The following is a 21,335-nucleotide window of genomic DNA, read 5'->3' on the forward strand; positions in this document are numbered from 1 at the left end:
ATCCACTTTTTTTTTCATGCAGGAAGTCAGCTGCCGTCACTGGAGAGAAATTTTTCAGAAAGCAGCCATATGCTCTACAGGAGACAGTGCCCTAACCTAGCCCAGCTGACTAGACCCTTTTGATAGGTGACTCTGTAGCTAACATGTTCCTCCAGCACTTGAAGAATGGTGAGCTGGAGCTGACTTTCCTCCCCAGAAAGGACAATTGTGGGCACCAAGTGGGTAACTGGAGTGGAAGAAATAATGTTAGTGAACATGAGATATAACTTAGCTACGGAACTAGGTATTTTATTTTTATCTTTACTGTTGAAAGTATTACAGATGTCCTCCCTTTTGCCCCCATTGGCCCCTTCCTCCCTGTTCCCACCTTTCTCCTGCTTTCCCCAAACTATATTCTGTGTCCATTGGTTGTGCATATATGCATATAAGTTCTTTGGTTTATTTCTTCCAAACCTCATCACCCCTCTTCCCTCTGAGGTTTGTCAGTTTGTTCTCTACTTCCATGTCTCTGGATCTATTTTGATCGACAGCTTATTTTGAACTAGGTATTTTAAAACCCTATTTCATTAGGGGGGATTAACATTTGTCTTCAACTCTTCAACCTATCTGCTTATGAATTTGGTTTTATCTCAAACCATGAGTTCATAGGACTGTAAAATTCCCATTTTCCCCTATATTCTCAGTTTATAATGATGCCTGAAAATAGTTACTGCTTCCTAAATGACAGAGTGAATGATGAATGAATGCACACTAAGAACTAAATGATAAAATTTCCATCTGAAGAAAAAGCTTCCCAATATCATGCAGTTCTCCTTGCAGCAATAATGCCTTACTTTCCAATTTCAGTCATCTGTAAATTTAGTTCCTAAGGTTTGAGCATAATTATCTCACCTCAGGCACACCGCTCTGTCAATGCTACTTCTTAAAGTTCCTTTGACTCTCTTCACAAGGGAGCAAATTGTATTTGGTGAAGTCAGAGAGACTTCAAATCTCATTTCCATCAATTAGACCAAATTTGCCTGAAAAACCATCTACGCTGCTTTCTTACCTGCAGAGCTACCTGGAGCTGAACAAACACTGTTTCATGAACACGTTATACTTTGATTTGAATAGCCACATTTTCTTTTGTTGCTTCCCTTTCTTTTCATTCTTATCTTATGATAAAGTACCCACCACAAAGTCAAGTTAAAGTTCTTTACATTCAAGAAACACTTGTTTCACCCTTTCCAGATACATAGAATAATTTCCTTTGTGTTTTCGTGATCCTCTGAAGGAGAAATAAATACAACAAAATGTTTTATTTGATTAGTGGGGAACATGTATACCTTGTAATTAGACTATCACTCATTGGGCCAGAAACTATATTCTACTGACCTTTTACGTTTCTTATTACTTGCATGTTCAAGGAAGATGAAAATGTAGAGCATGTCAAAAGCTTGGTGCCTTCATAAAATACTATAGGAAATACTGTTTCTCTCTGTGTTTGTGAATAAGAAGTGATGTCTCTGGTAGTCTTCCCACATGTGGCTACCTTAAACTACACTGGTGTTAGCCATGCGGTGTTCTACTTGCTGGGCATCCCTGGCCTAGAGAACCAGCACATGTGGATTTCCATCCCCTTCTTCATGTCGTATATCATCGCCATGCTTGGAAACAGCCTGCTTATCATTATTATCCTCACAAAGAGCAGCCTCCATGAACCCATGTACCTCTTCCTCTGCATGCTGGCTGGAACAGACATTGTCCTCTCCACGTGCACAGTACCTCAGGCCTTGGCCATCTTCTGGTTTCATGCTGGGAAGATCTCCCTAAATCGCTGCATCACTCAGTTCTTCATCATCCATTGTACTTTTATCTCTGAGTCAGGAATCTTGCTGGTGATGGCATTTGACCGCTACATTGCCATATGCTACCCACTGAGGTACACCACTATTCTTACATATACACTGATTGGGAAAATTGGTGTTATTATCTTTCTGAGAAGTTATTGTACAATTTTCCCCATAATATTTCTTTTGAAAAGGTTGACTTTCTGCCAAAATAATATTATTCCTCATACCTTTTGTGAACACATTGGCTTGGCCAAATATGCTTGTAATGATATTCAAGTGAACATTTGGTATGGACTTTTTGTAATAATGTCGACTGTGGTTTTAGATGTCCTGTTAATTTTTGTTTCCTATGTGCTGATTCTCCATGTTGTCTTCCAAATGCCTTCCCAAGATGCACGCCAGAAAGCTCTGAACACATGTGGCTCCCATATCTGCATCATCATCCTCTTTTATGGGCCTGCCATCTTCACAACTCTTACTCAGCGGTTTGGACGCCACATTCCTCCTCATATCCACATCTTGCTGGCTAATGTCTGCATTCTGGTTCCACCTATGTCGAATCCCATCATTTATGGGATCAAGACCCAGCAAATTCGAGAGCAGGTGGTTCACATGTTTCCAAAGCAGAAATAACTTTGGAAGTGGGTCAGAGTTTTCAGCATCTGTAGCTATTCATGATGTGGTCTATGGAAATGATGCGTGGAAAGGTTAGTGGTAAACTGAAACACTAGGGAATAGCTCAGAATTGTGTTTCTGGAGCAAGTTCACCAAGAATGTTACCGGGTATGCATATTCAACTGTAAATGAGAGAGAGAGAGGTGTGCCATGTTTGCCTGAGCAACTTTCTACAACTTTCCTAGTCCTCTTGGTTGTTTTCCTCATACTAATATTTAAAAAACCAACCTTATTTAAGGACAAACCACTTAAAATTATTTTTGTTTGTTTTACATTTATTTATATTTTTATTAATTAATTTTATAATTAATGAATTTATTTTTGTTACAGATGTTTCTCCTTTTCCTCCCACTGATTCCCCCCTCCCCCTCCCTCCCCACCCAGTCCCCACCTTTGTTGTTCATGTCCATTGTTCATACATACATGCATGTAAGTTCTGTGGTTTATCTCTCCCCCCCACACCCTCTTCAGGGGATTGTCAGTCTGTACCCCACTTCCACGTCTGTGTAGTTCAACCATCTCATCAGTATTCCTAGATCTTTTAAAAGCTTGTTTGTCTTCCATATCTTCTGCAGGGCGTTTACCAAATTCACCATTGGTTTCGGTGTTGGCAAGGTTTCCTCTAGTTGTTCAGTTTCCATTTTCTTGAATTATATGGACACACCAATCAGTTATTATATATCCTTGCAGAGCAGAACTGAAGTGTTCTGGGTGGGACCAACTGACACCCTAGTGCTGCAGTAGCCTCATCCTGCAGGCACATGCCTCGTAATACCCTGAAGGCTCTTGTACAACAACCCCTTTCTCTCTCTTTAAAAAAATAAATAAAATAATCTTTAAAAAATCCCCACAAAGCAATGAAAGTCTGGGAAACTGTCACAGCTGAGAGCAGCCTTAAGAGAAATGACTACTAAGTGTAATCCTGAAACAGAAAAAGGACATCGGGTAAAAACTACAAAGTCTAAATACAGTATAGATGTTAGTTAATAGTAATGCACTAATATTAGTTCATTAATTGTAACATATATATCATACTAATGTAACATGTTAGCATGGCATCTGTATACTATGTAATTTTTCTATAAATATAAAAGTGTTAAAAAAATAAATTTATAAAATATAATTTGTATGTTGACTTTCAAGTTATGTGTTGATTAATAATGGATTAACATTTTAAAATTTCCATTAATTGGAATCAGAAATACTTTCCATAGCAATGCTAACATTGGATTTATTGAAAACAATACATGTGCTCCTATAATATATAGATGGAGTTTGGGGGACCAGGTGGTGTGAAGACATGATTGCAAAACCATAATGACTTGAGCCATGTGCAATAAGTCTGAGATCCCTTGTGTATTAGCTCACTCTGTAGTCTTTAGGCAAATGCATAAAAATCTCTGCTGTCTGATGCTCGTCTCTTAGAGTCCTCCTGTGACTCATCCCCTTCCAGTCCATTAGTACTGCCTATGAAGCAGGTGAGTGCTTATCTTATTGATGTGAAATAAAAATTCAAGAGGAAAATTAGAAATTATGAGGCATGAGGCAGATGGTTGAAAATATTAAGACCTTTGTCTGGAGTTATTGGGTAGAATAAGAGCAATGGCAGCAGCAGTGTTTGTAAGAGTCAATTGTATACGTTTCTTTGCAAATCTACATATAGGGACATCAAGTAGGTAGTTTGAAACTGAGTAACACAGATGTATTTAACCTAACAAACACTACAAAAAGGGGCTCCCCTCTCCCCACCAACAGCTGTTTCATCAGCACATCACTGGACCAGACTCACCAATATAGACGTCTAAGTAGAAAGGGAAGTGCTGTCTGGGAGGGCAGAGTGGGGAGACTTTGGGCCTGAGTCCACATTTTAGCTCTCTACGCCAAGGAGCCTGGACCCCTCCAGATAAAGTTCCACATTAGAACCCGATTCTGATTGTCAACATTTAGGTACTAGAAAGGACTCACCTGTGGCTTCTGTCCTGACACTCATATCTCCCATCCAGTATCTCATTACTGAGGAATTATTACATTGTGCATCAGTGTGCTAGATTAAGGGCACATCTATTTTTTATTTTTTTTATTTTTTATTTTTTTTCATTTTTTGTTCAGGTAGAGTGGGAGGGAGAGAGAGGAACAGAGAGAGAGAGAAACATCGATGTGAAAGGAACACATCGAGTGGCTGCCACCCGCACGACCGACCAGGGCCGGGGACAAACTGCAACCGAGGTACGTGCTCTTAGCGGGAACCGAACCCGGGTCTCTCAGGACCGCAGGCCGACGCTCTAACTGCTGAGCCAAACCGGCCAGGGCCACATCTATTTTTTAAACAAGATAATTCTCCAACCTCAGAAAGTTTATAGTCAATTGGGAAACACTGACAATGTGCTACTATCCCCGAGACAGGTGCTCCAATGATTAGACTCCAATGATTAGAGGGATAGGCGTGACCTGTGGAAAGGTGTCATGCAGGCCCATTCCTGACACAGTGGGTGGACTGTGAGGGTGCCCTGAGTTGGGGTGGTCAGCTCCATGGAACAAATCAGAGAGCTAAATGCAATCTTGTCTAGGGGACTGAAGGTGCCTGGATCAAGGCTGTAGAAACGTTCATGAAGCATTTGAGAAGATTTTTAAAGGTGACCTTGAATTATAAAAGGAGCCACTCTAGTTCATAAAACTTCACCCTAAGGCCAGCCCCTAACTGGAGAACTCCTTAGCCTGTATTCTCTTCTATCTTAAAGAAAAATCCCCTATGCTGCTCCCAAAGAATCCCAGGTTTATCAACATGTGTAAAGAAGTCCTGGTCAGCTTTTCTCTTTAGTTATGTAAGACTTATTTGCTTTATCATCACCTTTTCCTGCCATTACTTTGTCATTATAGCACCACACTTGTTCATTGTCCCCAGTGGTATTGCCATATCTATTTTGATTTTTTCCATCTCCTCCGGGAGGATGGCTTTCCACAGGGCAATTTATATGCTCATAGTGGTTGTGTGACCACAGACAGACCTGGTTGTATTTGCTGACCACAGCAGGCACATCTCACAAGCCTCCACTGGGCTCTGTTCAAGTGATTTTATTTGCATTACAGTTTTAGTTATTTCTTAGGGGTAATATAGCAATAAAAGTAGGGGAAAATTTTCCTGTTCTAGAAATTAAATTTAGAGGTGAGGAGAATAAAATCTGGAGGGCAAGGGAACAGATGATGATATAATTTACTGTGTGGTAGGTCTAAGCCAGTCACTGACTAATGCAAAGATGCTAACCATAGCTTACCTCTGCTTCATCATCCCTTGAATATCTGAACTTCTCACTGTCTCCTGCACTAAACTCAAATCCTGCAAATCTATTCCAAGTTAAACAATTACCTGGAGAAGGTGTGCAGAGTTTAGGATCTAGAGGTTTGCCCTAAGAGTGAAATTCTTCTTCTTCTTTTTTTAAATAGAGAGAGGAAGGGAGTGGGAGAGAGATAGAAACACCGACGAGCGAGAACATTGATTGGCCATCTTCTGTATGCCTTGCTGGGGATCGGACCTACAACCTGGTCATGTGCCCTGACTGGGAATTGAACCAATGACTTCTTGGGGCATGGCTCGACGCTCTACCAGTGAGCCACACTGGCCAGTGTTCTTCTTCTTTATTTTTTTTTAGAGAGAGAGAGAAAGGGAGATAGACAAATAGGTAGATAGAAAGAGAAAGAGAGGGAGAGGGAGAGACATTGATGTGAGAGAGAAACATCAAGAAACTTTGATTGGCTGCCTCCTGAATGTGCCCCTACCTGGGACTGAACCAGCAACCTAGGTATGTGCCCTGACTGGGAACCAAACCCACAACTTTTTGGTGCAGGGACGATGCTCCAACCAACTTAGCCACGCAGACTGGGCTAAAATGATTGTTTTTACAAGCAACTGTGCTTGCTTCTGTCTACTACACCACCTACATTTCTTATATAATCTGAAACAGTTTAACTTGTTTTTCTGCCTTCTTCCCCAGTTACAGTTTGGCTGGCTTGCCTTCTATTCATGTTAGCACCTGGTTTTTCATTCTGTATGACACTGGACAACAGAGCCATTTCTCAACTTGTCAGTCTGCTCCTGGCTTGGGTACAGGATGTACAGTGCTTTATATCCTTACCAAAAATTTATGCCTTCCCCTCCCATTTTAGAGACAGTACTAAGGGAGACAATATCAAGAGCGGGTGAAATTTTAAGCACAACGATAAAATATTTTGTGGTAGTTTTTCTGCTGTTCCCTCTGTGGTAGCATATAGTTGCCGGCTGAGGGGACATCCTTTCCTAGGTCAGGAGGGCATCTCAGTTTCATTAGCTTAGAAAGGTTTCTTTTACTTGACCCATTTCAACGAAGAGGAAATTATGCCTAGTAAATTTAGAAAAGCTTCAAATTCCAGCTCTGTTCTTTGAGTTGTGACAATATTCTTGAGCCTGAAATTCCTCTATTGAAAAGGTGATGATGGGAATCCCTACTGCCTGCGTTGGCAGCAGAAATTAATGTATTCTTTTTAAAGTAACTTCTCAATTTGAGGCACTGATATGAACATGTCACTGTGACACACCATTAATTTCTGCTGCCAACGCAGGCAGTAGGGATTCCCATCATCACCTTTTCAATAGAGGAATTTCAGGCTCAAGAATATTGTCACAACTCAAAGAACAGAGCTGGAATTTGAAGCTTTTCTAAATTTACTAGGCATAATTTCCTCTTCGTTGAAATGGGTCAAGTAAAAGAAACCTTTCTAAACTAATGAAACTGAGATGCCCTCCTGACCTAGGAAAGGATGTCCCCTCAGCCGGCAACTATATGCTACCACAGAGGGAACAGCAGAAAAACTACCACAAAATATGTTATCGTTGTGCTTAAAATTTCACGTGATCTCACTTATTTGTGGAATATAATGAATTAAACAAACTGCTGAACAAAATTAACCCAGAGACATAGAAGTGGGGTACAGACTGACAAGCCTCAGAGGAGGGGGGTTTGTGGGGGAAGAGATAAACCACAGAACTTACATGCATGTATGCATGACCAATGAACATGGACAACAAAGCTGGGGATGGGGTGGAGAGGGGAAGGGGAGGAGGGTGTCAATGAGGAAAAAATGAGAAACATCTGTAACAAAAACAAATTAATAAATAAAAAATTTTAAAAAGGATACTTTCCTGATCTTATTTCACCGTGACAGTGATTCACCAATACATCAATTTACCTCAGTTGAAACTTCACTATTTTATAAAATTTCAGTCTTTGCTCTTTTTCCATCCTTTCTATCTTTCGTGTAGCTGCCAGATAAGTATATTCAAAATGCTTTCCAATTTCAGAACTATTTATGGCTGACCATTTTTGCTAACATGATACTGTCTAAATTATTTAATTTATATTCAGAGCCAATCTACTTTTGTTGTGGTATTTCCTCCCCAATTACTGCACATTTCAAGGTCAGAATCCCACAGAGCTGAAAGCTGCCTTGAACATATTTTGCATTTATGTGTCAAACTTTCTTCTGAGATTTCCAAACGACTTCACTCCATTTATTACTTGGTATTTTCTCAACCTGATGATATCCTGCTCTATTTTCAAGGCTAAGTTCAGATCTGAAGCCATTAAAAAAAATCTTTATGTTGAAAGTATTACAGTTGTTCCCCTGCTGCTCCCCAAAGTCATTTTAAAATCATTACAAATATGAGGAATAAGAATTACCCCCTCTATTGTGTTTTAATATTAAGTATTTTAGTATAACTAATATGTTGACTTAATCATTAGTTATATAAATGTCTATCTTATTGAGCTTAAGACTCATTCAGAAAACAAGCCACATTTTATTCACCTTTAATATCACAGTCCCTGGCATCCTAAGAGTGAAATAGAATCAGGTAGATGTGAATAGTCCTTTTTTGTTAAGAAAATCTTTGAGTAAAATCTGAATTTTCCTCTGTCTGTGAATAGGAAGTGAGGTGCCAGGTCATCTGATTCAGACATGACTACCTCAAATCACACTGGTGTTAGCCACACAGTCTTCCATTTGCTGGGCATCCCTGGCCTTGAGGACCAGCACATGTGGATTTCCATACCCTTCTTCATTTCCTATGTCATAGCCCTGCTTGGGAACAGCCTTCTCATCTTTATTATTCTCACAAAGCGCAGCCTCCATGAACCCATGTACCTGCTCCTCTGCATGCTGGCCATAGCAGATGTTTTCATTTCCACGTGCACAGTACCTCAGGCTTTGGCCATCTTCTGGTTCCATGCTGGGAAGATCTCCCTGGATCGCTGCATCACTCAGCTCTTCTTCATCCATTCCACCTTCATCTCTGAGTCAGGGATCTTGCTAGTGATGGCATTTGACCGCTACATTGCCATATGCTACCCACTGAGATACACCACCATTGTTACACATGCACTGATTGGCAAAATTGGTGTGACTATCATCCTGAGAAGTTATGGTATAATGTTTCCCATAATATTTTTTCTGAAGAGACTGACTTTCTGCAAAAGTAACATCCTCCAAAACACAGCTTGTAAGCACATTGTCTTGGCCCATGTTTCCTGTGATGACATACGAGTAAACATCTGGTATGGGTTTTTTGTCCTAATGTCAACAGTGGTCTTAGATATTGTACTAATCTTTTATTCATATGTGTTGATTCTCCGAGCTGTCTTCCACATTTCATCCCAATATGCTTACCACAAAGCTCTCAATACTTGTGGCTCCCATGTCTGTGTCACCATTCTCTTCTATGGGCCTGGGATCTTTACAACCCTTACTCAGAGGTTTGGACAAAACATCTCACCCCATATCCATGTCTTGCTAGCCGATGTCTGCATTCTGGCTCCTCCTATGCTGAATCCCATCATTTATGGGATCAAGACTAAACAGATCCGGAACCAGGTTGTTCATCTGTTGTTTACAAAGCAGACATAACTTTCCATGTTGGAAGGTGACATTCTTTTGTGTAGTAATTATGTCCATGTATGGAGTGATCTTTAAACTAGTATATGGCAATAAGTGAGATACTTATCAAATGACTCCACAAGTTGTTTTTAGTACAATTGTATTAGTAAGGTTTTTTAATTTTTATTATTTTCATTGTTGAATGTAGAATGTATTACAGATGTTCCTCATTTTTCCCCCATTGACCCCCTCCTCCCCACTCCCGCCCCCCTCCTGCCTTTTCCCACACTGTTGTCTGTGACCATTGGTTATGCATATATGCATATAAGTTCTTTGGTTTATTTCTTCCCACCCCACCAACCCCTTTCCCTTTGAGGTTTGTCAGTCTAGCAATGAATTTGTACTTCTTAATCCCTTCACCTTTTTCACTCATTCCCCCAACCCCCCTCCCATTTGGCAACCAACAAAATGTTCTCTGTATCTATGAGAATGTTTCTGTTCTACGTGTTCATTTTGTTTGTAGATTCCATTGTTGATAGATATGTATTCATTGCCATTTTGTTTGTTCATATATTTTATCTTTTTCTTCAAAAAGACCCTTCATCATTTCATATAATAACAGTTTGATGGTGATGAACTTCTTTAACTTTTTCTTGTCTGGAAAACTCTTTATATGGCCATCGATTCTAAATGACAGCTTTGCAGGATAGAGCAATCTTGGTTGTAGGTTCTTGTTTTTCATCACTCTGAATGTTTTTTGCCACTCCCTTCTGGCCTACAAAGTTTCTTTTGAGAAATCAGCTGACAGTCTTATGGGAACTCCCTTGTAGGTAACTAGCTGCATTTCCCTGGCTGCTTTTAAGATTCTCTCTTTGTCTTGAACCTTTGGCATTTTGAGGATAATGTGTCTTGATGTGGGCCTCTTGGGGTTCATCTTGTTTGGGACTCTCTGTGCTTCCTGGACTTGTATGTCTGTTTCCTTCACCAAGTTAGGAAAGTTTTCTGTCATTATTGTTTCAAAGAGGTTTTTGATTTCTTGTTCTCATCTTCTCCTTCGGGCACCCCCAAGATGCGAATGTTGGCACACTTGAAGTTGTCCCAGAGGCTCCTTACACTATCCTCATTTTTTTGGATTCTTTTTTTTTTTGCTGTTCTGATTGGGCGTTTTTTGCTTCCTTATATTCCAAATCAATGGTTTGCTTCTTGGATTTACGTACTCTATTATTGAAGCTGTGTAAATTATTCTTTATTTCAGTTAATGCCTCCTTCATTTCTGAATGTGCATCCATCATTTCTGACTGGTCCTTTTTTATGCTCTTGAGGCCCTCACTAAGTTCACTGAGGTTCTCACTGAGTTCATTGAGCATCCTTGTAAGCATTATTTTGAACTCAGCATCTGTTAAGTTGCTTATCTCCATTTCGCTTAGTTCTTTTCTTAAGGTTTTGTTCTGTTCTTTCATGTGGGACCTGTTTCTTTGTCTCCTCATTCTGGCTGCCTCCCTGTGTTGTTTCTGTGTATTACTTAACGAGCAGTATGGGGCTAGATGAGACCAGATGCTGCTCGTTTGAAAGAATTTAGGAAAAACCTGAAGCAGGATCCAAGATAGGCCAATCTTACGGTTAAGCAAGTGGCAACAGCTTGGGTGGGCCTGAAAGTTGAGTGGGGCGGGGCCTCAGGGAATCACCAGGGCGGGGCTACCTGTATGAGCCAGGTTGCTGGAGTCCCAGATATGGCAACTGTCTGCCGCCCAAGGGCAGGGCTAACCAAAGGAACAAAGGCCTCTGACAGCACGTTTGTCCCGGAGAAAGCCCCCTCTCCAGCCCTTGCTCCAGTGCCAAACAGCTCAGTTCTTCTCCATATGTCTCTGGTGCCCCTCGAGCTGCCTCCCCTCCAAGATTAGAGGGATAGAGTTTGATAAGTTCATGCGCGGGCCCTTTAAAGAGCTGCCTGGGGTTCCAGCTGCTTCAGCTTCCCTGAGCCTCAGTTCCTGCTGGTTTTTCCAGCCAGAACTTATGGGGACTTCTCTTCCTGGCACTGGAACCCTAAGTGTGGCACCTGGTGTGGGACGGGGACCCCTCAGTCCTCAGGAAGGACCTTCCCAGCTGAGGTATCCTACTGATTTTTATTCACCACACTTGGGTGTGGGACCAGCCCGTCGTGCCTCCGCCCCTTGCGCCTCCGACCCTCGAGCCTCCGCCCCTCCTACCAGTCTCGATGTGGCTGCTGCTTTTATTCCGTAGTTGTAGGACTTCCATTCAGCTTGATTTCAGGCGGTTTTGAATGATGGTTGTTCTGTAGTTTAGTTGTAACTTTGATGTGGTTGTGGGAGCACACAATACCGCGTTTACCTACGCCGCCATCTTGACCAGAAGTCCAGTAAGGTTTTTTTTGTTAATCCTCACCCAAGGACATTTTTTCCCCAATGATTTTTATTTTTTTATTTTTATTTTTTTTAATCCTCACCCGAGGATATTTTTTCCATTTTTTTGTACAGATAGAGTGGGAGGGAGGGAGAGGAAGGGAGAGAGAGAGAGAAACATCGATGTGAAGGGACACATCGAGTGGCTGCCACCCGCATGACCAACCAGGGCCGGGGACAAACTGTAACCGAGGTACATGCCCTTAGCGGGAACCGAACCCGGGTCTCTCCGGACCGCAGGCGGACGCTCTAACCGCTGAGCCAAACCGGCCAGGGCAATGAATTGAATCTTTGACAGTGACTTTTTTCTTGGAAATTGCTGAACTATTCTTTTCTAGGGTGTTTTATGCTTTGACCAGCTTTGCTCTCATCAAGTTTAGGACATTTCTCCAGCCAACTCTTCTCAATATCCTTGGTATTTTTAACATTTTGTTCTTTATTAAAATCATTCCCATTTTTTATATCACTTTTTTTTCAATGTAAAAATATACTAAAACAAAAATAAATGTGAAAAATAATCCCCTGCATCTACATTCACCTACATCTATTACTTCATTTTTCTTCTCTAGCAGAGAGGAAAGTACCTAGAGTGGTTTGTCCACTGGCAGGTTCGAATCCCCTAATTTTTCTCTTGACCGCACTCCATTTTTGCATTTGCTCACACCATCTCATCTAAACTATACTTGTTAAGATTATAACGATCTCCACACATTTAAATTTGTAGTCAAAATCTGTCCTTATCTTAGTCAATATATAGCAGTATTTTGATACATTTATCCATCCTTTCTTCCTGAATATCTTTGCTCATCCTACTCTCTTTTTGTTTCTATAATCCTCGTGGCTGCTCTTGAGATCCCTGTGATTGATTTTCTTTATCTCCTTGAATTCTTAATACTGGAATTCTTAGGGCTTAGTTCTGGATCTTCTTCTTCTTCTTCTTCTTCTTCTTCTTCTTCTTCTTCTTCTTCTTCTTCTTCTTCTTCTTCTCCTCCTCCTCCTCCTCCTCCTCCTCCTCCTCCTCCTCCTCCTCCTCCTCCTCCTCTTCCTCCTCCTCCTCCTCCTTTCCTCTCTCGCTCTCTCTCTCTCTCTCAGTTTATTTTGAGGAACCAGTTAATGTAATTGTGTGGCACAAATTTGAAATTTGAAGAGCAGGACAGCAGGCTGGAAATCCAGGCAAAAGTTGATCTTACACTCTTGATTCCAAAGTCTGGAATCTTAGGCAGAGTTTTTATGTTGCAATCTGAAGGCAGAATTCCATCTTCCTCGGGAACCTCAGTCTTTGTTTTCTTTTAAGACTTCCAGCTGATTGGATGAAGTCTTACATTACCGAGGGTTATCTATTTTACTCAATGTTTAATGATTTTAATATTATTTATATTAAAAAATATTTTTATAGCAACTTGTAGACTGATGTTTGACCAAAAAAGTGGACACCATAGTTTAGTCCAACAGACACATAAAGTTAACCATTATAGAATATTCCAGTATAGTTCAACAAATTTCCAGAGAAGGCCAGTCTCAAGTTCATTCTAACTTCCAGTCTAGGCATAGAGAGGTAAATAAATCTAGTTCTTTTTAGTTTTAATTAATTAATTTTTTTACAGATGTTCTGTGCCCCCCCCCCCCGACACCCTCCTCCTTATCTCTGCACCAAGCATTGATGTCTATGTCCATTGGTTACACATCCCTGCATATATGTTCTTCTCTTTATATCATCCCTCTCCCCACAGACCCCTCCTCTGGTTTGTCAGTCTGAACCGTACTCCTTTCTATGTCTCTGGGTCTATTTTGTTCATCAGCTTATTTTGTTAATTATATTCCACAAATAAGTGAGATTATGTGGTATTTGTCTTTCTCTAATTGACTTATTTCACTTGGCATAATATTCTCTAGGTCCCTTCATGTCATCTCAAAGGATAAGAGATCTCTCTTTCTTAGAGCTGCATAGTGTTCCATTGTGTATATGTACCATAGCTTTTTATCCACTCATCTATTGATGGACACTTGGGCTGTTTCCAGATCTTAGAAATGGTAAATAGTGTTGCTATGAACATAGGGGTACATATATTCTTTCTGATTGGTATTTCAGGCTTCTTAGGATATACTCCTAGAAATGGGATCACTGGGTCAAATGGCAATTCAATTCTTAATTTTTTGAGGAAACATCATATTGATTTCCATAGTGGTTGTACCAGTCTGCATTCCCACCAGCAGTGTACTAGAGTCCCCTTTTCTCCACACCCTCGCCAGCACTTGTTGTTTGATGATTTGTTGATGGCAGTCATTCTGGCAGGTGTGAGGTGATACCTCATAGTTGTTTTAATTTGCATCTCTCTGATGATTAGTGACATTGAGCATTTTTTCATGTCTCTTAGCCATTTGTATGTCCTGTTTGGAGAGGTGTCTGTTTAGGTCCTCTGCCCATTTTTTAATTGGGTTCTTTGTCTTTCTTTTGTTGAGTTGTATGAGTACTCTATATATTTTGGAAATTAACCCCTTATCTGATGTATCATTGGCAGTTATGCTCTCCCATATAGTGGGTTCCCTTTCCATTTTGATAGTTGTTTCTGTTGCTGTGCAGAAGCTTTTAGTTTGATGTAGTCCCATGTATTATTTTTTTTCTATGTTTCTCTGCCTTAGGCGTTGTATTAGTAAAAATTCTGCTGCATGTGATGTCTGAAATTTTGTTGCCTACATTTTCTTCTAGGATTTTTATGGATTCACAAGTCGCATTTAACACTTTTATCCACTTTGAGTTTACTCTTGTGTATGGTGTAAATTGGTGGGTGAGTTTCTTTCTTTCTTTCTTTTTGCATGTAGCTGTCCAATTTTCTCAACACCATTTATTAAAGAGGCAGTCTTTACTGTATGCTCTTGCCACATTTATCAAATATTAATTGAGCATAATGTCTTGGGTCAATTTCCAGGTTCTCTATCCTATTCCATTAATCAATATGCTTGTTCGTGTGCCAGTACCAGGCTGTTTTGATTACAGTGGCTTTGTAGTATAACCTGATATTCGGTATTGTGATCCCTCCTACTTTGTTCTTCATTTTCAAGATTTCCGTGGCTATTCGGGGTCTTTTTAGGTTCCATATAAACTTTTGAAGTTTTTGTTTTAGTTCTGTGAAATATGTCCTTGGTATTTTAATAGGGATTGCATTGAATGTATAGATTGCTTTGGGTAGTACAAACATTTTATTTTTAAAAAAATTTTTATTAATTTATTTTTGTTACAGATGTTTCTCCTTTTAGTATGGACATTTTAATAATGTTAATTCTTCCAATACATGAACAAGATATATGCTCTCACTTTTTAATTTTTATTTTATTTAATTTTTAAGATAGAGTGGGAAAGAGAGAAGGAGAAAGAGAGAGAGAAACATTGATGTGAGAGAGATACATCAGCTGCTTGCCACCCACACAACCCCAACTGGGGCCGGGGAAAAACTGCAACTGAGGTACGTGCCCTTGCAGGAACTGAACTCAGGACTCTCTGGTTTGTGGGCCAATGCTCCAACCACTGAGTTAAACCAGCGAGGGTGCTTCTACTTTTTTATATCTTCCTCAATTTTTTTTCAGTGTCCTGTAGTTTTTTGAGAAGAGGTTCTTTACTTCTTTGGTTAAGTTTATTCCTAGGTATCAATATTTTTGCTGCGATTGTTTTTTTTTTTTTTGAAAAACCAGCTCTTTGTTTCATTGATCCTTTGAATTGTTTTTTGGTCTCTATGTCATTTATTTCTGCTCTGATATTTACTATTTCCTTCCTTCTACTTGCTCTGGGCTTTTCCTTTTGTTTGCTTTCTAATTCTTTAAGTTGTGATGTTAGATTGTCCATTAGAAATTTTTCCTGTTTCTTGAGGTAGGCCTGTAGTGCTATGAACTTCCCTCTCAGAACTGCTTTCGCTGCATCCCATAGATTTTGTGTTGTTGTGTGTTTATTTTCATTGGTTTCCAGGAAGTTTTTAATTTCTTCCTTGATCTTCTTGGTAACCCATTCATTGTTTAATAACATGCTATTTAGCCTCCATGTGTTCAAATGTCTTTGCCTATTCTTGTTGCAATTGATTTCTAGTTTCATGCCATTGTGAACTGAGAAGATGCTTGATATGATTTCAATCTTCTTGAACTTGTAGAGATTTAATTTGTGTCCTATCATGTGGTCTATCTTTGAGAATGTCCCATGTGCACTGAAGAAGAATGTGAATTCTGCAGTTTGAGGGTGTAATTCTCTGGAGATATCTATTAAATCCATTTGGTCTAGTGCTTCATTTAGAGTCTCTGTTACTTTGCTAATTTTTTTGTCTAGAGGATCTATCCAGTGTTGTCAGCAGGGTGTTGAAGTCCCCTGCTATGATTGTATTGCTGTCGATTTTTCCTTTGAAGTCCTCCAGAAGATTTTTAATATATTTTGTTGCTCCTATATTGGGTGTGTATATGTTTATCAGGTTATATGTTCCTGTTGGATGGATTCTTTCAATATTATGTAGTGACTTTCTTTGTCTCTAGTTATGGCCTTCATTTTGAAGTCTATTTTATTAGATATGAGTATTGCTACCCCAGCTTCTTTTTCCTTTTCGTTTGCTTGGAAGATTTTTTCCATCCCTTCACTTTCAGCCTATGTGAGTCTTTTGTTGTGAGGTGACTCTCTTGTAAACAACATATAGATGAGTCATGCTTTCTTTTTGTTACAGATATTTTACCTTTTTACCCCATTGGCACCCCCCACCCCACCCTCCCTCTACCCTGTCCCCGGCTTAGTTGTCCATGTCCATTGGTCATGCATACATGCATATAAGTTCTGTGGTTTATCCCTTCCCACCCCCCCACCCCCCATCCCCTCTTCTGAGGGATGTCAGTCTGTGCCCCACTTCCATGTGTCTGGGTCTACTGTATTCCTCAGACTGTTATGTTCATTATATTCCGTATATAAGTGAGATCATGTGGTATTTGTCCTTCTCTGCTTGGCTTCTTTCACTTAGGATAATACTTTCCAGGTCCCTCCATGTCGTCTCAAAGGATAAGAGATCTTTCTTTCTTACCGCTGCATAGTATTCCATTGTGTATATGTACCACATGCTTTTTGATCCATTCGTCTACTGGTGGACACTTGGGCTGTTTCCAGATCTTAGCTATTGTAAATAGTGCTGCTATGAACATGGGGGTACATATATTCTTCCTGCTTGGTGTTTCAGGCTTCCTAGGGTATATTCCCAGCAGTGGGATCACTGGGTCAAATGGAAGTTCAATATTTAATTTTTTGAGGTAGCACCATATTGTTTTCCATAGCGGCTGCACCAGTCTGCATTCCCACCAGCAGTGTATTAGAGTCCCCTTTTCTCCACACCCTCGCCAACACTTGTTTGATGATTTGTTGATGGCGGCCATTCTGACAGGTGTGAGGTGATACCTCATTGTTGTTTTAATTTGCATCTCTCTGATGATTAGTGATGTTGAGCATTTCTTCATATGTCTCTTGGCCATTTGTATGTCCTGTTTGGAAAGGTGTCTATTCAGCTCCTCTGCCCATTTTTTAATTGGGTTCTTTGTCTTCCTTTTGTGGAGTTGTATGAGCACTCTGTATATATTGGAAATTAACCCCTTATCTGATACATCATTGGCAATGATGTTCTCCCATACAGTGGGTTGCCTTTCCATTTTGATGATTGTTTCTTTTGCTGTGCAGAAGCTTTTTAGTTTGATGTAGTCCCATGTGTTCATTTTCTCCTTTATTTCTGTTGCCTTAGGTGATGTATCAGTGAAAATTCTGCTCCGTATGATGTCCGAAATTTTGTTGCCTACATTTTCTTCTAGAATTTTTATGGATTCACGGGTCACACTTAAGTCTTTTATCCATTTTGAGTTTATTTTTGTGTATGGTGTAAGTTGATGGTCTAGTTTCATTTTTTTGCATGTAGCTGTCCAATTTTCCCAACACCATTTATTAAAGAGGCTGTCTTTACTCCACTGTATGCTCTTGCCACCTTTGTCAAATATTAATTGAGCGTATTGCCTTGGGTCCATTTCTGGGCTTTCAGTTCTGTTCCACTGGTCTATATGCCTGTTCTTGTGCCAGTACCAGGCTGTTTTGGTTACAGTCGCTTTGTAGTATAACCTGATATCTGGTATTGTGATCCCTCCAACTTTGTTCTTCTTTTTCAAGATTGCTGTGGCTATTCGGGGTCTTTTTTGGTTCCATATGAACTTTTGAAGTATTTGTTCTAGTTCTATGAAATATGTCGTTGGTATTTTGATGGGGATTGCATTGAATCTATAGATTGCTTTGGGTAGTATGGACATTTTAATTATGTTAATTCTTCCAATCCATGAACAGGGTATGTGCTTCCACTTTTTTATATCTTCCTCTATTTCTTTTTTCAATGACCTGTAGTTTTCTGCAAATAGGTCCTTTACTTCTTTGGTTAAGTTTATTCCTAGGTATCGTAATTTTTTTGGAGCGATGGTAAATGGGATTGTTTTTTCCGTTTCTCTTTCTGTGAGCTCATCATTGATGTACAAGAATGCCGTCGATTTCTTGACGTTAATTTTGTATCCTGCTACTTTGCCAAATTCATTTATTAAGTCTAATAGATTTTTGATGGATTCTTTAGGGTTTTCTATGTATAATATCATGTCATCTGCAAATAATGACAGTTTCACTTCCTCCTTTCCAATTTGGATCCCTTTTATTTTTTCTTCACGTCTGATTGCTGTGGCTAAGACTTCCAGTACAATGTTAAATAAGAGTGGCGAAAGTGGACATCCCTGTCTTGTTCCTGTTCTTAATGGAAATGTTTTTAGTTTCTGTCCATTGAGTATGATGTTGGCTGTAGGTCTTTCATATATGGCCTTTATTATGTTGAGATATGATCCCTCTATTCCTACATTGCTGAGTGTTTTTATCAGAAATGGATGCTGGATTTTGTCGAATGCTTTTTCAGCATCTATTGATATGATCATGTGGTTTTTATTCTTCATTTTGTTTATGTGGTGTATCACGTTTATTGATTTGCGAATATTGTACCAGCCTTGCATCCCTGGAATGAATCCCACTTGGTCGTGGTGAATAATTTTTTTGATGTATTTCTGGATCCGATTTGCTAGTATTTTGTTCAGGATTTTGGCGTCTATGTTCATCAGGGATATTGGCCTGTAGTTTTCTTTCTTCGTAGTGTCTTTTTCTGGTTTTGGAATTAGAATTATGCTGGCCTCATAGAATGTGGTTGGAAGTCTTCCTTCTTCTTGAATTTTTTGAAATAGTTTGAGGAGAATGGGTGTTAGTTCTTTTTTGAATGTTCGGTAAAACTCCCCTGTGAAACCATCTGGGCCTGGGCTTTTGTTTGCTGGGAGAGTCTTGATTACCTCTTCAATTTCCTTATTTGTTATTGGTCTGTTCAAGTTTTCTATCTCTTCCGGGAATAGTTTTGGGAGACTGTGTGTTTCTAGAAATTTGTCCATTTCGCTGAGATTGTTGAATTTGTTGCCATATAGTTGTTCATAGTAGTTGTTAACGATCTTTTGTATTTCCGTGGTGTTGGTTGTTACTTCACCTCTTTCATTTCTGATTTTGTGTATTTGGGTTCTCTCTCTTTGTTTCTTGGTGAGTCTAGCTAAGGGTCCATCTATCTTGTTTATCTTTTCGAAAAACCAGCTCTTTGTTTCATTGATCCTTTGAATTGTTTTTTTGGTCTCTATGTCATTTATTTCTGCTCTGATCTTTACTATTTCCTTCCTTCTACTTGCTCTGGGGTTTTCTTTTTGTTTGCTTTCTAATTCTTTAAGCTGTGAGGTTAGACAGTCAATTAGAAATTTTTCTTGTTTTTTGAGGTAGGCCTGTAGTGCTATGAACTTCCCTCTCAGAACTGCTTTCGCTGCATCCCATAGATTTTGTGTTGTTGTGTGTTCATTTTCATTGGTTTCCAGGAAGTTTTTAATTTCTTCCTTGATCTCCTCGGTGACCCATTCATTGTTTAATAACATGCTATTTAGCCTCCATGTGTTGAAATGTCTTTGCATGTTCTTGTTGCAATTGATTTCTAGTTTCATGCCATTGTGATCTGAGAAGATGCTTGATATGATTTCAATCTTCTTGAACTTGTAGAGATTTAGTTTGTGTCCTATCATGTGGTCTATCTTTGAGAATGTCCCATGTGCACTTGAGAAGAATGTGTATTCTGTAGTTTTGGGGTGTAATTCTCTGTAGATATCTATTAAATCCATTTGGTCTAGTGCTTCATTTAGAGTCTCTGTTTCCTTGCTAATTTTTTGCCTAGAGGATCTATCCAGTGCTGTCAACGGGGTGTTGAAGTCCCCTGCTATGATTGTATTGTTGTCGATTTCTCCTTGGAAGTCCTCCAGAAGATTTTTAATATATTTTGGTGCTCCTATATTGGGTGCATATATGTTTATCAAGGTTATATCTTCCTGTTGGATAGATCCTTTCAATATTATGTAGTGGCCGTCTTTGTCTCTAGTTATGGTCTTCATTTTGAAATTTATTTTATCAGATATGAGAATTGCTACCCCAGCTTTTTTTTGCTTTCCATTTGCTTGGAAAATTTTTTTCCATCCCTTCACTTTCAACCTATGTGAGTCTTTTGTTGAGAGGTGGGTCTCTTGTAAACAACATATAGATGAGTCATGCTTTCTTATCCAATCAGCTACTCTGTGTCTCTTTATGGGAGCATTCAATCCATTTACATTTAAGGTGATTATTGATATGTACTTATTTATTGCCATTTTTGTTTAGTGTGGTTCTATTTTTCTTCCCATTTCTACTGCTAATTACATCAGTCCTTTTAACATTTCTTGCAGTGCTGGTTTGGTGCTAATGTATTCCCTTAGCTTTTTTTTGTCTGGGAAGCTCTTTATTTGATCTTCTATTTTGAATGATAGCCTTGCTGGGTAGAGTAGTCTTGGATTCAGATTCTTGGTTTTCATGACTTTGATTACTTCATGCCATTCTCTTCTGGCCTGTAGTGTTTCTTGTGAGAAGTCAGCTGAGAGCCTTATGGGGTTCCCTTTGTAGGTAACCTGTTGCTTATCTCTTGCTGCTTTTAGGATTCTCTCTTTGTCTTTAATTTGTGGCATTTTAATTACTATGTGTCTTGGTGTGGGCCTGTTTGGGTTCTTCTTACTTGGGACTCTCTGTGCTTCTTGAACTTGAATGCCTTCTTCCTTCACCAAATTAGGGAAGTTTTCTCTCACTATTTTTTTGAATATATTCTCTATCCCTTGCTCCTTTTCTTCTTCTTCGGGGACTCCTATGATGCGAATATTATTACGTTTCCAGGTGTCCCATAGTTCTCTTAAGCTGTCTTCCTGTTTTTTAATAGTTTTTTCCTTTTGTTTTTCTGATTGGTTGATTTTTTCTACCCTGTCTTCTAATTCACTGATCCGGTCCTCAGCTTCCCCTACTCTGCTTTTTAAACCTTCCAATGTGTTTTTCATTTCGGATATGTCATTTTTTATCTCTTCTTGTTGGTTTTTAATTTCCATTTGGCTT

The 21,335-nt window shown here is 39.5% G+C and overlaps 2 protein-coding genes across 2 annotated transcripts; both read left to right on the forward strand.

The window, feature by feature from the left end:
• Positions 1 to 1,499: 1,499 nt before the first annotated feature.
• LOC118628863 (olfactory receptor 52B4-like) lies at positions 1,500 to 2,465 on the forward strand. Its single transcript, XM_036259845.1, has one exon. It carries the CDS (start codon positions 1,500 to 1,502, stop codon positions 2,463 to 2,465), a length of 966 nt encoding a protein of 321 aa, XP_036115738.1.
• Positions 2,466 to 8,495: 6,030 nt separating this feature from the next.
• LOC118628551 (olfactory receptor 52B4-like) lies at positions 8,496 to 9,440 on the forward strand. The gene has a single exon (XM_036259532.1). The coding sequence runs from the start codon at positions 8,496 to 8,498 to the stop codon at positions 9,438 to 9,440; it is 945 nt and encodes a 314-aa protein (XP_036115425.1).
• The last annotated feature ends 11,895 nt before the right edge of the window (positions 9,441 to 21,335 follow it).

Source organism: Molossus molossus, unplaced genomic scaffold (assembly GCF_014108415.1).
Source record: "Molossus molossus isolate mMolMol1 unplaced genomic scaffold, mMolMol1.p scaffold_m16_p_13, whole genome shotgun sequence".
In the NCBI taxonomy this organism is placed as follows: Eukaryota; Metazoa; Chordata; class Mammalia; order Chiroptera; family Molossidae; genus Molossus; species Molossus molossus.

What these genes read in the sequence shown, in the direction of transcription:
- LOC118628863 (XM_036259845.1), top strand. Translation starts at nt 1,500, where the DNA reads ATGTCTCTGGTAGTCTTCCCACATGTGGCTACCTTAAACTACACTGGT.
- LOC118628551 (XM_036259532.1), top strand. Translation starts at nt 8,496, where the DNA reads ATGACTACCTCAAATCACACTGGTGTTAGCCACACAGTCTTCCATTTG.